The sequence below is a fragment of the Anopheles funestus genome, chromosome 3RL (genome assembly GCF_943734845.2).
Source record: "Anopheles funestus chromosome 3RL, idAnoFuneDA-416_04, whole genome shotgun sequence".
In the NCBI taxonomy this organism is placed as follows: Eukaryota; Metazoa; Arthropoda; class Insecta; order Diptera; family Culicidae; genus Anopheles; species Anopheles funestus.
The window spans coordinates 36961832-36977833 of record NC_064599.1 but is presented as its reverse complement, the minus strand read 5'-3'; the positions used below and the strand labels follow the sequence as shown (position 1 = coordinate 36977833).

General features: G+C 40.7%; 1 protein-coding gene across 3 annotated transcripts in view; it reads right to left on the bottom strand.

Moving 5' to 3' along the window:
• LOC125767622 (semaphorin-2A-like) overlaps positions 1-16002 on the bottom strand; it is a 94408-nt gene that overhangs the window by 22707 nt on the left and 55699 nt on the right. For all 3 annotated transcript variants that reach the window (XM_049434399.1, XM_049434400.1, XM_049434401.1), the window contains one exon: positions 7824-7875. In XM_049434399.1, the coding sequence (XP_049290356.1) occupies positions 7824-7875 (52 nt within the window). The remainder of the gene's footprint in view (positions 1-7823; positions 7876-16002) is intronic.

Genomic DNA, 16002 nt, shown 5'->3' with positions numbered 1-16002 from the left:
GTTCAATACGCATGAACATAAAAGAACCCGAGGGGGGCGGGTGATAATGTGCATCAACCCTCACATAGGATCAGTGAATGATGCCGTTTGGGGAGAGTGGAGGACAAATGTTTATGCTATAGCTTCAGTGCGCGTGGCACGAGTAATGGCATGCAGCGTTGCAAAATACCATTCGCATAGAAATAGTTTTCACCAGCGAAGCGGAAAATGGGGAAAATATTTAATTTCTCAAAATTAAATTAAATCCCCCAACTCATCGGTAAAGGCAGGAAGGTTGCATTTCAAGCGTCGTTTGTCGGCGGCGTTTTTTTTTTTTTAATTTGTTTGGTTTTTGTTTTTGGTGCATGCATGTGTGAATGTGTGGCTTCTTTTTCAACTTCCTCCTCCAGCACGCTTAGTCAGCACAAATGCCTTAAAATGCGCCCCAAAAAGGGGCAATTTATATTTTCATAAAATTTTATTTCATTACTTTCGTTATTTATGACGTGCCGGTAAACGGTGGCGCCACCTTTTCGATACGGTGGTAGGACGCAGGCCGGAAGGCGTACATTTTGTAAATTGGTCAGTTTTTAATTGATATTAGAATGGGGTTGCAATACTGATGGTATGATGGGTAGGGATGGTTTTAGGGGTTTGATTAGAATTTTTCTTCCACCTCACTATTAACTCCACCGAGCGGTGGCTCCATCGTCGCAACAACATGGTGAATCTCATTGGATTCTAATCAGTGCGGTACTTCGCGGTTGGTTAGATAAATGTATTCATGCCCGGTATGTGTGCGTGTGAAAGTGCGTGCTCATTAAAGCATAAAATGCCCGGTCGGTTCGATCGGTTTCCCACTTCGGTTGCAATGATTCGCTTTATTCAATTTTATTTAGCAAAAAAGAACAAAAAACAACAAAAAAGCCTCTTACATCGTTTGTTCAGAAAGTATAATAATAATGTATTTGAAAATTATTTCTTCAGCTAGAAACGCAATTGAATGAGTTCCATAATACAGCAAATCGGATGGGAAATTTTCCCAACATTTTCCATGTGATTAAGCATCTTTTTTCTGTCCAAGCAGTGTTTATTTGCTGTGTGGGCCGATTTTCTCTCAAAACATATTTATTATTTAACGATGAAAAACGATATTTCTGTGCAATAAATTCACAACTAATCACCTGTGAGATAGTGCGATGATCGCGCACACGGCAAATGGTTGATAATCCATCATTTACCGGACGGGAGCACGCACCCAGTAAGCGTTCCATTATTGCTGGCCATTTTTTCGGGTGACTCACAAACACATTAAGCCTGACAAATCCGTCACGAAAAAAGCATAAAACCAAACCAAGCGCAACCGAAACAGTGTGGTGCGTTTGTGATATTAAGTTTTACTTTTAGTACGAACTGTGTGTGTGTGTAAAAAAGAAACATTTTTTTTGCCGGTGGCCAGTTGTGATGGTTGAATGAAACCGGGAAAGTCTTTTCGTTTGGGTCTTTATTCTGAAAAAAAACATAAAACGCTTCATGGGAAAGCTAAACAAGAAGGTTCGCTAGGAGTTGGGTTCATTTTTTTTTCTTCTCTCTCTTTCTCTTTCTCTCTCTTTCATGAGGAATATAACGCAACTACAAATCATTTGACCGGAAATCGAATGTCAGTCCTAGTGGCACGCTATCCTATCCTATCGAATGATCAGAAAACGACGGGAGGATGACAGTTTGTTTACCCAAAACTCGCTCCGGTCCGGTACGCTACGGGTCAAACCCCTGTCACACACGTATCGGTTAGATGTGCCCATGTGCGAAGGATATCAGTGCAGCTTCGGAGCTCATAAATGTTAATCGTTCACATATCATTTATGGCTTATCTACTGTCGTCGTCGTTGTTCCCTCGTTTAACTAATCCACCCCGTAGAACTCTGTGCCAATGTTTATGGGATGCTGACGCCTAGGGCGGGCTTTCGAGGCGGACTGTTTGTCTGTGTATGATTTTTTTTGTGTGTGTTGCCTTTCCTTTTCTCCCGAAATGGCTGATTTGGATGCGTTAAAAAAGACTAACGAAGCCAAACGAACAACACCAACGCATTTTAGTATCGTGCCGAGTCATCATCGTCTTCATCCGGGAAACCGTACCGGCCGACTTTCGCCGGATGAGCTGATCGGGTGACGCTAAATGGTCACTGCCCTGTTTGACCTCCGTTGCAAATGTCGTGAGCAAATCTCCTCAAGGATCAAAATGTTTCATCGATGTTTTACGTATCGTGTAGTGTTCTTTTTCATCGAACATTCTCAGAATCGGTGACAGTTCGATTTCCGGTTCGTTGTAGGTTTTTTTGTAGATGGGTATTATTTTACTAACGCATTTCATTTCCTTTAAAAAAGAAAAGAAATCATATTGTTCTTTTTCATTGAAAGTTTGATAGTTTTGACTTTTTTAAATATTCTTTTATTACAGTGAACGTTACTCTAGAAACTTCGTATCTTCTATGACAAAAACACGTATCTAAATTGATCGCAGTTTTTTATATCGTGCATAAAATTAAATTATATAACTCTATTTTAAAATCATTTCTAATTTTGGAACTACAGTGAGAAAGCCGATTATCCGTGCTCATCGGAACTCAACCCTCACAGGATATACGAATAGACACGGATAATATGCACAACGCTATTTATTGATAAATATTAGTGTTTAGTTTGTGGACTTTTTTGCTAAAGCTAGATGTTACTTTTCATAGTTGCACTTGACATAATAAATCTGTTCTATTTGGTCGAACTAGAGCCAATTGTATCATTACCTCTTGAGGCTTTTACTTCTTGTCATCATCGGTTTTGCAGTTAAATGTCAATTCGCCTTTGGCGACTGTCATAAATGAGCTACACGGATAATCGGCACTCCACTGTATTTTTCGAGCATTAAGATCATTTTTAAATTTTTTAAAATTTAAAGTGTTATAAGAATATGTACAGTCAAAATCGTTCTCAATCTTGTTCCATTAGTTTGTGCTATTCTGCACCCATTTAAGGCGTACCATTCATTGACATTCTTCTACAGCCTTTATGCATAATATCTTCAGAAATATCCTCAGAAATCACCGATTCCAAATTCCACCAAACCAATCAATATTCTACTACTACACCATGAATAAAAAGCGTGCAAGAACTTTAGCTTTACTGTACACTACGAATTAATGTCATTTTCTTGCATTAATTTCCTATTATTTGACCTACATTTTCAAGTCACCTAAAGCCCGATTTGCTGAATGTACTAACGGCCGCCAATGATACGATCAAAATGGGTTTCTCCATGTGAGTGGATCGATTAGCAGTAAAATTAAATTCCCTACCAAATGACGCTTCGGCGGTAGTGCAACAAATGCCTAACGTTGATAAAACACACACCCACACATGAGGCCGGCATTTCGTCAAACCTATCGTGTATCGATAACGATTCCACAGATGATCTCCCTTCGCTAGCAATAGTCACATTTGATGGCACCTTCTAATGGTGCGATACTTCCGCACGTCTTATCAACGAACAAAAAAAAACATACTTCCATGAATTACCGAACGTGAAGCGATTCGTCGGATGAAACGTCAAAAGGTGACACGTTGATCCTTACGGTAGCGATATCCGGCCTGTGTACACGATACGATGCCAAGGTACTCGCAGTACGATGATACGGCCTGAAACCATTAAGCTAACGTCCACGTTCTGGCAACCTTTCGATCCGACTGCCATAGAAACGTGAGGTGGAATTTGTGAGCGGCATTCTTAAAATGTTCCGAATATCCTGAAGACATATCCACTCGAGGTCGGGTCTCTGGCTTGTGTATATATGTGGGCTTTCACTTCTTCATTACATCTTCTGTATTTTTTTGGTCTCCCTAATTTCTGTTTTTATTTCTGAGGTTTTTTGGATACCGACCGACAATACACGCACGGGATACGGTTACTGTCCTTAGGTGCCACACGAATATTCCAATGATGGCGCTACTGTTGTTGTGTGTACTCTGGCCATTCCTTGCCGCTTTTCTGTATTTCGTTTTCGACGGTAGATTTAAGTGCTTCGCATCTACTGGCATACGAAACGGGAACGTTTCGGGACACAAACTTTCTACCATTGACATTTGCTGGACATTCGGACGACGGTAGAGGATTCCCGTCTGGATAGGTTTGGTGGTCTAGTGTTTGGCAGGGAAAAGTCGTCTCGCAACAGACGAGATGCTTGCGTAATTTAATAAGAAAGGTCACTGTCGTACTTTGATTGCAGGATGGTAGTGATGATGTTGATGGAATTGTTGATCACAGACAGCAGACTGACACCAACGAAAAAAGAGCTTTCTTTTTTCGTAAACTCACCTGAAGTTTACAATGAATAGAAACATGTCTTCGTTTTGCAAAAAAAAGCCTTGTTCGAAGTTTTGTTAACGTTAAAAATGATTTTAAAGTAAGCTTCTAGAAAAGTTCTCGCTATTTATTCGAGTAAGCATTTCCCTTACATTTTGCATCTCAACAATTTCTTTTTTTTTCAATCCATGTACATCATTTACACATGGATGTAAATCTTGGAGTTTAAGTCTCTTTTTTAATACATCAAAAATGGCATCGTTACAGTTTCTACTGCACTGAAGTCAACTCACCTTTGCCTGAGTGTACACTTTAATGGATGGTACAAAAATAATAAACGAAACTTTACTCCTTTTTCTGTACCACCACCGTCTTCAACGGATGATAGATTTTTCATACACCGTAACGAATCTCGGAAAGCATGGAAAAACCGACCCTATTTACCAAGTCATGGCTCTTTTTATTGCAACATGCCCACGGTGGTAAAAGTAGTGTAGTAAGCAAACTGCAACCTCAACAAAAAGCTTCCACGATCATGAACAAAACAGAGATGCCTTCGCGGACAGAAACCTTGACACGAACGATACGCTGCAACGGACAGAAAGTATGAGAGAAAGAGAGAAAAACTAAAGAAAATCCAAAACAACCCATACATTGAGTGTAGAAAAAAACACGCACGAATGGAAAAACGACATCAGCTGCATTTTAACTCCGGTAGTAATTAATTTAGTTTGCTTGGAGAGGAGTTACAAGAGTCGCCACGTATATGTGTAGGTTTATGTGCTCGTGTGGTTCTTTCAAACCACATGTGAGAACGGTGCAAATCCGTGAATTTTCCACAAGGGATATGTACTTTCTTTAAAGAAAAAAAAACAACAGACAAAAAAACAAAATGGAGTAAAGTAAAAGCGCTGTGGTTGACGAAACGAGCGGCTTACCTTATTTTAACGTTGTTTGTAGGAAGGAATTAGAGCGTGGACACACTGTTCCTATTTTTTACTTCCATTTTACATACAGTTTTTTAGGGGGTACGATTTGGAACTAATGTTGTTACAGAACGGACTGACACCTTTCAAAGTGAAGTGCGACAGTAATGAGACAGTAGGCAGTTTATTGTTTGAACGGTGTGAATGTGTATGAAGAATGATTTGGAACATTTTTTTCTTAAATTCTTTTATTCAAATTCATATTTATTTGTATAACGAAAGCATTCATTTATGAAAATATTAATGTTATGCAAATTCTAACAATTATTATGTTAAACGACCGTTTCCCAGTTATTGGTTGAAAATTACTTTTAAACTTTGATTTTATTTTTATGTATCTAAATTTAAAAAAATTTGAATCAAGTATATATAAAAATTTCTAAAATATAAGAAACATGGCCCAACCACGGTTGAACTTCCTAGAAAAAAGTTTTACTTTGACATTTGTCGGCTAGCTGGTCGAATCTATTATTATGGAAAATATCAAATATCAAATATCTTAAACACACTAATAGAGGGTAATTTTCCTTGTCTGTTTCCATTGAAATCAAATAGCGAATAACTCAGTCCACCTTTGATGTGCTAAGTTTATCTTTTCGAACTGTTTTCAGGCTATGCCATTCGTTCCTGAATTGTAGAGACAGCATGATGGTTTAGAATAAATAAGATTGGAAACACTGTATTTACGCCTTGAAAATGACCATGCCAGCAATATGTCTCACTTGTCGAATAGGTTTAATAATAACTGCTAAATTACCTTAAATTTACCATTAACTAACGCAGTAAATTAAGAGTAATTTAAGGGCAAAAAAACTAGTTGCTGGTATCATAGACCCTACAGAGTGGATATTGAAGACTGAATAATTTAAAAATAACGATTCTGTCTTCACGAGCAAAACCTTATTGAACCATCAAAGCGCGAGAAACGACTAAAGGAAAGGCATGTAAAACCATGTGTAATACGTTCTAATTTTTATTTAAACACCAGCGTCACAAAAAAACCCTTACTAACACAATTCAATATCGTTCAGAAATATTTTTTCTTAAAAAAAAAGAGAAAAAAAACCATCAACCATTAGCTTAAAAGAAGGAAAACCCCCACTAAGGGACTTTTTCGGTCTCCGTAGTGTATATTCCACGGTGTTGTCCTTTCCAAGCAGACCGCGGAATCGCTTTGATCGAGAAACAATATATTTTATCGTCAAATAGCTCCACCATGGGGGTTTTGCTGGTTGTTGTTATTGTTGGGTGTATAAAAGCGGTGGGAAATAAACATGCTGTTCACAAGATGCCTGACGACGTGCGGCAAACCCAACGTTACCAACAAACAATGTGCAGACGAGGCGAACAAAAAAAACCCATCCACATAAACACACACACACACGAGCGTGAAACAAAAACGAAAGAGTAGGAAAAACACATCAATTCCGCATCCGGATTCCGGACTTCCTGTCTTTTGGGGGGTGGTGCATCGGTGGTGATAGTGCAAAACAGGTTGATGTGTTTTATTTTTGCTCCTCACTCGAACCAGCGCTGCAACAAGCGTGGTGCATCGTCCGCCTGAGGGAGTTTTTTCCCCGTCCCTCCAATCCCCGGATCAAGCGATAATCGAAAGCATCCACCACGAAACAGCAGAGAGAAGGGTGAGGTCAAAACAATTTCCCTCTGTACCAAAACTGCTTCGGAAATGACTCCATCTAAACGGGTTGATTCATTTTTTTGTTGTTGCTTCTTTCGCTCCTGTCTCCACTTATTCGTTAGCTTCAGTTTGCATCAGCCGATTTGTCGATGCATTCCTGCAAGCTGAAATGCAAACGGTTGCACCGACCGCGTGGAAAGGAAAGATCAATTGATTTGAATTCGTACGTTTGTTTCATCACCGTAAGGACCACAGTTCACCTGGCAGTACCACAGCTCATGTTTGCCAGTGTGTCTATATGTATGTGCTTATGTTTTTTTGGATCATCGGATGAGTTTGTTTTTGTTTCATTTCAAAGCACACACACACACACACGCAAACAAACAAACACCCAAAATGACCGCAGAAATAGCTTCCCGCTGGCTTTGAAAGCGGTACACCTGCTACCGTGCGCCACCGGGAAAACTATTCTGTTTGATGTGGTTTGCAGATGGAAAACTTCACAAAACTGTGCGCTAGAGCTGTATGCCAGTTTGGCTTATCGAGCGATTGGGTGTGGAGCATGGTGTGAGATAGAAAGGCAGAGTGAGCAAACAAACAAACAAAAAAGTAAAAGACTCAGTGAAAAACATTTGGCGAATTGGTTTCCTTCTACAAGCTCACATCCTGCGGCTCTAGCGAGGTAAAAGGAAAACTATTAATCGAAAATTGCAGTTGAAATTCGATTGATAATGTGTAGTATCTGTTTAAGCACGGGAAAGCCTGCAGCTCACAATTGTTTTCAAACATGAATAAATGATTAATGAAGTTAAGAACATTTTTCTGTATGAAAAAATAGTTTGATTCTGTGTTTATGACTTACCTCACACGATGTCATGCTAATATTTTTCAGATTAAGCTTGTACACTCGGTTCCTGGAAGAGACAAGAATGAAGCAATATTAGTTGATGTGCTTTAACAAATTTCTAATAAAAGACTTTATAGTTCATATATTCTTTTCCCACAATCCATTCAAGAAAAGAAAAATGAGCTACGTATTGGTTTTTGATATGTATTTTAAGTGCGTGATATGAGGTCAGTAATAGTTTTGATAAATAAAAAAATATCCTATAGCGACCTGTCGATCGTGCTGTGTTTGATATCGATTGATAATCTAATGCATTCAATAATTTCCGCAGCATCGTCGTACAGACAGGTGATTGAATCTTTGAAGTTGTTAAACTTGTGTCAAATTCTATTCTAACTAGGAGTCTTAGTAATGAGTAAATAATTAGACTGGTAAGGATCCAGTCATGTTATTAAAATAAAATATGTAATGTCTGGTAAGCAAATAAGTAAATATCTCTTAGCTTAATTAGTTAAATCGCTCTCCAAATATAAGTAAATTTTCCTAACTCCAATACAGCACATAATCGTCGCGTATCAGCTTTAAAAAGCTTATGAAAAAATAAACCCATAAATATTCCAGTATAAACTCACCTCATCGCTTAGCGCGAAGCAACTCACACACGCTTACACAAACAAAAAATCCACGATTCGCAAAATCATCGTAAAAACGTTTTGGTGTCGATAAAAAGCACCTCAAGTTCATTGGTGTTAGCATAAACAGCCGAAATAGACACCAGCGTGAGATTAAAACCCCTCCTGGTTGGTTTCATCCGGCCGCCCACCTCTGCTTGCCGTTACTAAGCAGCTTCATCAACATTCCGGACCACCTTCTCAACACTTCTCAGCCACCATTTCCATGAATCGATCCACTTCTGACGCACTTAGTGTAGTCGTCGGTGTGTTTGGCTTTGGCTTCACGTAAATTATTTTCCGCCTCATGAAACCTGCGGGCCCATCAAGCCCATGGAGTGGCCTTTCCGGTCTTGCATGTCCAACCGTTCCTCGGCCGCTTACCTACCTACCGTAGGCAATTTTCCCATCCACCCACCATTGGCTCGCTCGGTACTAAGGCCGAAAGAAGTGCGTAAGAATACACTTGAAGCTGTGAAGAGCAAGTAATACTGGCAATCATGAGAGAAGCGGATAGAGACCGAGAGACAAAAACCGACCTCTGGAAGCCGATCAAAAAAAGGAACACGGAAGGAAGCGACGGAAAGTGAGGCAGCACAAAAACCGCACAACCGTTCGAGACCGATTCGCACACTTTATGAATTATTTATCTCTCTCTGTTCTGGTGGCTGGGCCATGGTGCTGCCCAACTTCACTTGCTGCCACTTGTTTCCGCGGTTTGTTTTTGGGAAGAGAGAGAGATAGAAAGAAAAAAGGAAGACATACACAAACACAAAGAAGCTCCCGGAACCGGCCTGTACTTCATTAGCAATTTTGGCTACGCACCCGGTAGCTGACCTGAAAACCGACGACACCACACTGTCGATCCATCAATTGAGATTCCGAAATAAAACACCTTTCGGTCGGAAACATATTAAATATTTATCCAGCGTAATAGACTACCCATTCCCGTACCGGGCGAACCCATCCAACCTTAGTATCCAAGGGCATTCCCGTTCAGTGTTCAGCTTCCCAGGTCAGAGTGAAAATCGGAACAGCGCCATCTAGGGAGGAAGCCACAAACGGATGGAATAAAGGAAGCAAACACACGAAACACGCTAGAAGCCGGAAAGGTACGGCCTGGTGCTACATCTTGCATCCGTTTTCCGGTTTGATAAAATCTGACAGCTGTTACCGCGTGCCCACAGTTCCCTTTCGGCTACACCGAGGGTGCGTTTGAGCTGAAGGTTAGCATGGGACGTTCCTGCTATAGTAACGGACCGCAACGGAAGGAGTTATTTGTGTTGAGTCAGTTGTTTCCCGATTTCCTTGCGACTAAGTCAATCTTTATTTCTTCCCCCAAAAACGCGTCCCAATGTTTTTTGGCCGGGCGCCCAGTATCGGAAAACGGTTGGGTGTTTTATTGGGGTGGAGCTTCCTGGATAGGCTGCGTAATGGATACCTTTGCCCGGGGATGGTACGTCGTGGGTCCTAAAGTGGGTGTCCTAATGTGCGGCAATTAAATTGTGCTACCTTCAGCACAAAACAAAACATAGCCCTGGTCGGCAATTAGACGGCTCCATTGTTCCTCCTACATTCGTGTCAAAAAAAGGGTGAGTGTACTAAGAATATATTTGCTCCACCAAGCGGTGTTTACCTGGGACATTTAAATACAAATAACGTGTGATTGTTGCTAGCACCTTGGAGATATGGAACTGAAGCGTGGACGAAGGTAAAACCTACTTGAACCTATCTTTCCAGTAATGAAGCTTCCACCTGGTGCGTTACTCGCTTTCGGCGCCATTCATCTCGTCACTGCTGTGACCTTGGTGGAATGCTTTCTTTGAAGCCCACTTCAAACTCTTAAGGGAAATTAGTACCTTTTGCGAATCTTCCCCGTTCGTTCAATCGGCACTCATCCCAAAACCAGCGAGATACAAGAAGCGATTCTAGAGACATTCTTATCCACAGTTCGCAGATCAAATTTCGCTCTTTAACAATGTGCGTGTCCTCAAACGCTTCGGCCGCTGGGTAGTGTACGCCATGATGGAGCAAGAAGTAAATGGAGAAGGTAAATAAGCTTATTGCTACTACCTGGGCCCGTGAACAACGAAAAAAAAAACCCCAGCACTGTTGACGACCATCTTTGTACGGTGAATGTTGCCCGGAAAATAAATTACGTTGCGACTTCAAACACCGAACAGACGCGGATGATGCGCCAGCACACGAAAGTGAAAAAGCTCTTGAGAAGGACAGGATAAAAAAATTGTTTCCTTGCCGCTCGCAGAAACCAACGGGATAATTTAATTTTGTGCCCTTCGAAAGCGTTTACCTGCGCAGCGAGTGTCCCTCGGCTGGAGTTTGGTTTTGTTGAAACCGAAAGGTTTGGAGCTTCTGGGGCTCTCAAAGTATTTCCGCTTTGTATATTGTTCTGCTCTTGCAATTTATCTCTTGTTTTCATATTACGGGGCCTGTGTTCTTGGTTCGTCACGTTGGTTAGTTGATTTATTTCATTTGAAGCTTTATCTCTGTAGAGACGATTTTCTCCCGCTGGTTCTGTGTTGTAGTTTGTGGTTTTGTTTGCAACAATTAAAGTATTGTTTTTTGTTATTATAATCTGCGGGATTGTATAATTTTCTGTATTTTAACAATGTTGATATAAAAAATTAAAGAACTGAATGTGGTTCAAATCTTCAATATTTTAATTCTTAGGCTTTATTTTAAAGACATTTGTTCAATTATTCAGGTTAAAAACTTCTACACCAAAAATTCTGATATCATTTTCTTCTTAGCATTTCCCAAATACGCTGTTATTAAAGGTAAACTCTTTCAGTTTAGGCCATGAAGGGATTTTTGTCGCTGCTAATTTTTTATGCTACTCAGCGCCAAGTTATCTGTGTAAGTGTTTTTCGATTTCTGAGAAATGTTTCGTTCCATCTCATCAAAGAGTCTAACCTACACTGTTCACTGATATCTACGTGACTGCTATAAATAATGAGATTTTTGACGAACGTTTATACAAGAAAGAAAACCTGCAGTCCTCTTGAGTTTCATTTACAGCCCTTGAAAGGTCAGTTTAGTGATTCCGGTGAATATCTCAAGGAGAAAGGCGAATGTATTTAGTATTGAGCATGGTATTAAGTTATACAAAAAAAGAGGGTTGGGAAAGGGGACACGAATGATGGAAACGTGAAAAAACGAATGCGAAACTTCTCAAGCACTTTTCCCGTAAGAAATCTTTAAACATACTCTCTAGTCTTTAGACTGGTTAACATTTTTCTCTAAAGTGGTACACTGTCAGTGTATCTGTTTCCCGAGAACAAAACCCGTAACGAAATACTAATTGCAATTTATGACAAATGCTCCACAAACTCTAAAGATCTGAAAAAACGGGCTCTTTTATCCGTTCTTAAGAATTGCACACTTCCACAAAGTATGTGAAGCAAAACGTTAGCAGTATTTTCGAAACAGAAGCAAATAAGAACTAGGCCACCCCGTTGTAGAAACTGTGCCAGAGTGTCGTGAAACTAAAACCGAAACTCTCTGCTCTGAGAAAATAGGATTCCACGCCTTCACCGTCATCTTCTTAGACAGCGTCAGCGTTAAGATGTTTTTCTCGCTGAATTTTACTCAGACTGCTCGGCTTGGAAGGTGAACAGGGGCCAACATAAAAATGATTCCATTCAACGGATGAACTTTTGGTTGGAAATATTTTTTTTCCCGTTCACCTAACTTTTGTTTCTCCTATATACTACTTTTTCTACAAGAGCGAAAGCTAAGGAATGCAGGCAACGGAAACTTTCTCCGTTTGTTTCCATTTCCACAGCTGGGTTATGGCGCTCCTTCACACTCCTTGCCGGACAGAAGCAATGAACAGTTTGAAGCGGATAGAATCTGCTGGTGCCTACCGTACTGATGAAACAACAAGCAAAAAGATCGGAAAAAGTCCCTGTCACTAGTGACTAGACTAGACTAGGTCGGGCAGTAAAGCCCAGGGAATGAAAGAAGTCTGGTGAAAAATTTATTTCAATTTGCGATCCAAAACGCAGAGCTTCCTTCACTCTCTTATCTTATCACTGTCAGATCCTTCAAACTAGATCCTTCGTGCTTTTTTGTTGTTGTGTTTTACCGCGTTAGTCGCGTATTCTTTTTTTTTGTTTTCAACCACTACCATCACCACCAAGATGACTGTGTTTTATGTTCCGACCGAATTTTGTTGTGTGAAATCTACACTCAACCAGTGTCCGATGTGCTGCTGAACATTTCATCCATTCCAGATATACTTCCAAATAGTTACACAGAAAACAAATACACCCATAGATAAGGTGAATATCCAGACGGTACATGTTGGAAAAAATTAAGAAAAATACTCAATTCATTAAGCAGTGACATTAACATATTTTAGTTTCCATCGCGCCTAGAGCGCATTAAACCCTCGTTTGTTGATTAGACTGCTGAATGCTGTCGGGATGCTTTATTCCTGGGCTATTTGTCGATAATCGCACCCGGATAAACGAAAACAGCAGGAACAGACGTTGAACAGACAAGAGAAACAATCGCTCCTAAATATGGCTACAGTTAACTGTTGATGGTCCCCGGTGCTAATTCATTCGTTCCGTATCCCGGACGGCCCTGAAACATTATCTTATTGAGCTACGGGAATCAGAGTCACAGTCTGGCAGTTTTGTGACAAATTAGTCAAAAGAATCAGACACGAAAAGTAAGACAAATTAGCGTATTAGAATTGGGATAGCTTACGGTATTTCCTTGGGCAATGGGCACACAATCGAAATAGTGTGACAAGCTGTTGCTTCTTAACGCTGTCCAAATGGTATTGGATTATTCTGCGTGTGATTTCGAAAGAAGAAGTCACTGTAGGCAATTATTTGATTTAAACAAATATTTTTTTTAAATCCTTCAAATTAAATGTTAAAAAAGGTTTGGTGATATTTTACTAGGATGTTTTTTATTACTTCAAAACGAAGTAAAAAAAATCATCGAAATTTACCAATTTCATCTTCTTTCTTAGCTCTACAACCTCAAATAAGTTTTGGTCTGCCATGTCTGACATTTCTCGGCTTTATGCACCAGTATGTGGATAATGAATCTAGGATGCGATCACCATCCAGATGTGATTAAGGCATCGGTCCTATTATATTGTGGTCAGCGTCGCATTCATTTGAATACCGAACCGCCCTGTGAGATATTTAAATTATATAAGCTTTCTTTACCAAACTTTTGTGCTTAAGGATTTCACAGGCCACGAAGAAGATTCAATCTTTTATAAATTTTTAATTTTTTTACTTTTTTTAACAAATAATGCGTTTGAAATCAACGTCAAGAAATTTTATTGTACCATATTTTTCTATAATCCACTTAATTATAGCTGGATTGTGCGATCCGGATGGGATTTGGTATCCGTTCTGCCGTGTAAGAATAGCGCCGTTACCACATAGATCAACCGGTCGCCTTGCGTTCAAGAGATGGTAGATCGAAAATTATCGCAAAGAATAGAATTTTAATTTAACAATAATGTAAACTCCCCCTACATTTCTTCTATCACACTCTCTCTCTCTCTTTTTTTCTCTCTGAACTGTACACATTTTTTTACTCCTTAAGAACAGTCAGGCCGTATCAAGACTTGTTTTACCACGTAGCCAGTCAGTTCTTGTTACGCGGGGACGGTCCGGATGGGATTTGATCCCCAGTCCTGTCGTGTGGACCGGCACAGTTTATCACATCACATTTTACAAGGTTTAAAAATTATCTTTTTAATATTCATTTAAATCTACGCCAAGTGAAAGGAAGTTTAAACAAAATTTGAAAAAGAAATAATTCCATTTCAGAAAGAGTTTTTCCGCGATTCCTAATAATTACATTGTGCCCCATTGATTGTAATATTTAGAAGATCATCATGCTCCATTCATCTATTGACATTTAACCAAACATGTCAAAGGTAAGAATTTGGCGCACGCAAATTTTATTCACCCGGTCACGAAATAAACCACCAAGTTGGAAATAATCAAACGATTTCTCATTAATCCAAACACCGCTCATTAGGAAGCAATTTTAGTATCAATTAAATAAACCATACAAAGCGGATGCTTTACATGTTACCGAATGCCAAACGATTTAGCGTGCTTTCGACGGGTTCGGGACTGAACATTTCTGCCACAGGTTTTCCAATTCCCACAGCTCAGCATACTTCGGGCTTAGGTTAAAATAATCCCTTATTGATGAATGATGATGATGGTTCGTGATGGTTGTTCACGACGGTTTTACAGTGTAAATTTTGGGGCCGTGTAGACACCGCACACTACCGCTCGTCCGTGAGCGTTGAGCACCAAACCAGGCGATAGGCAGCCCTTCGTGAGCGAGTGTGCGCGCAGGCTCTTGATGATGCTGTGCATCCACTTGCTACAACTTCCACACTTTACAAGCGCTTCCAGGTAACTGATAATATGGCAATGTGACACCGGTTCTCATTATTCACCGGCAGGCCCTTGAAGAAGTCTCGGGCATACTGGACTGGGGCTGGGTACAAGTAATTAAAATTGGCTTCGTTAGTGTGAAACCTACAAAACCCGTCGAAACCGAACCACCGTGCGGAAACCGACCGCGTCCGATATATGCTGTGTGTGACGGTATTTTCGGTGGTGACCCGGACGCGTGCGGAAAGGATTTTGGAACCGAACGTAACATACATGCGGCGCGGTTAGTGGCGATGACAGGGGCGTAGGTGTAAGCGGAGGACAAAAGGACATCTGGAAGGTGACGGAAGGTATCGTCACCATCGTTACCCGCAGCTCATAAGTGTTACCGCAGTATCAACTCACCGTAATAAGTACGATGTGATGATTATTTTCGAACAAACTTTGCCTTCCACCTTTCCACCCGTGAAAAGATGATCCGTGAATGAGAGGGGATCTGGAAAAACCGGTCCACCGGTAAGGTGGAAAGGGCGCCAAGTTTCAGGTGGTAAAATATTTACCGAAATCCCGAAACCGAAACCCTTAACCATCAGAGCTGATCGTGCTCATCATGCTGCTATGCTAGTCGTTGGCAACATCATTCTTATCCTCATCAATCCGAGCACTTCCTATGTTTGTGTGTGTGTGTGAGTGTATTGGAAAGAGGGTTTTTGGGGCACGACGAATGGTGGAAGGTAACTCCCGGGAAAGCAATACCTGCTTAAGCCTTTGGACCGTCTAATCTCGGCGCTTCTGGCACCTTGTCGACGCTCCGGAGGTGAGCCCGAGCCGCACCGAGATTGGCCGGGAGTTTGTCTTCACACGTGCCCTGCACGTGACGCATCCCATTAAATCTTCATCACTGTTTGTTTTATGCCAACGGCAGGAGTATCGGTACCCCTGGTTTTTTGTGCACCATTTCGAGGAGGTCGAAGGTGAGCTCTTTTTGCACCACTCGCACACCAGGCCGCACTTTGCCATTTGCCTTTGGAACAGTATCGAGACAGAGAGAAAATGGGATGGATTCGGTTTACATCGTTATCGCATCGCAAACCCCGCCGGCACCAGCTGCGA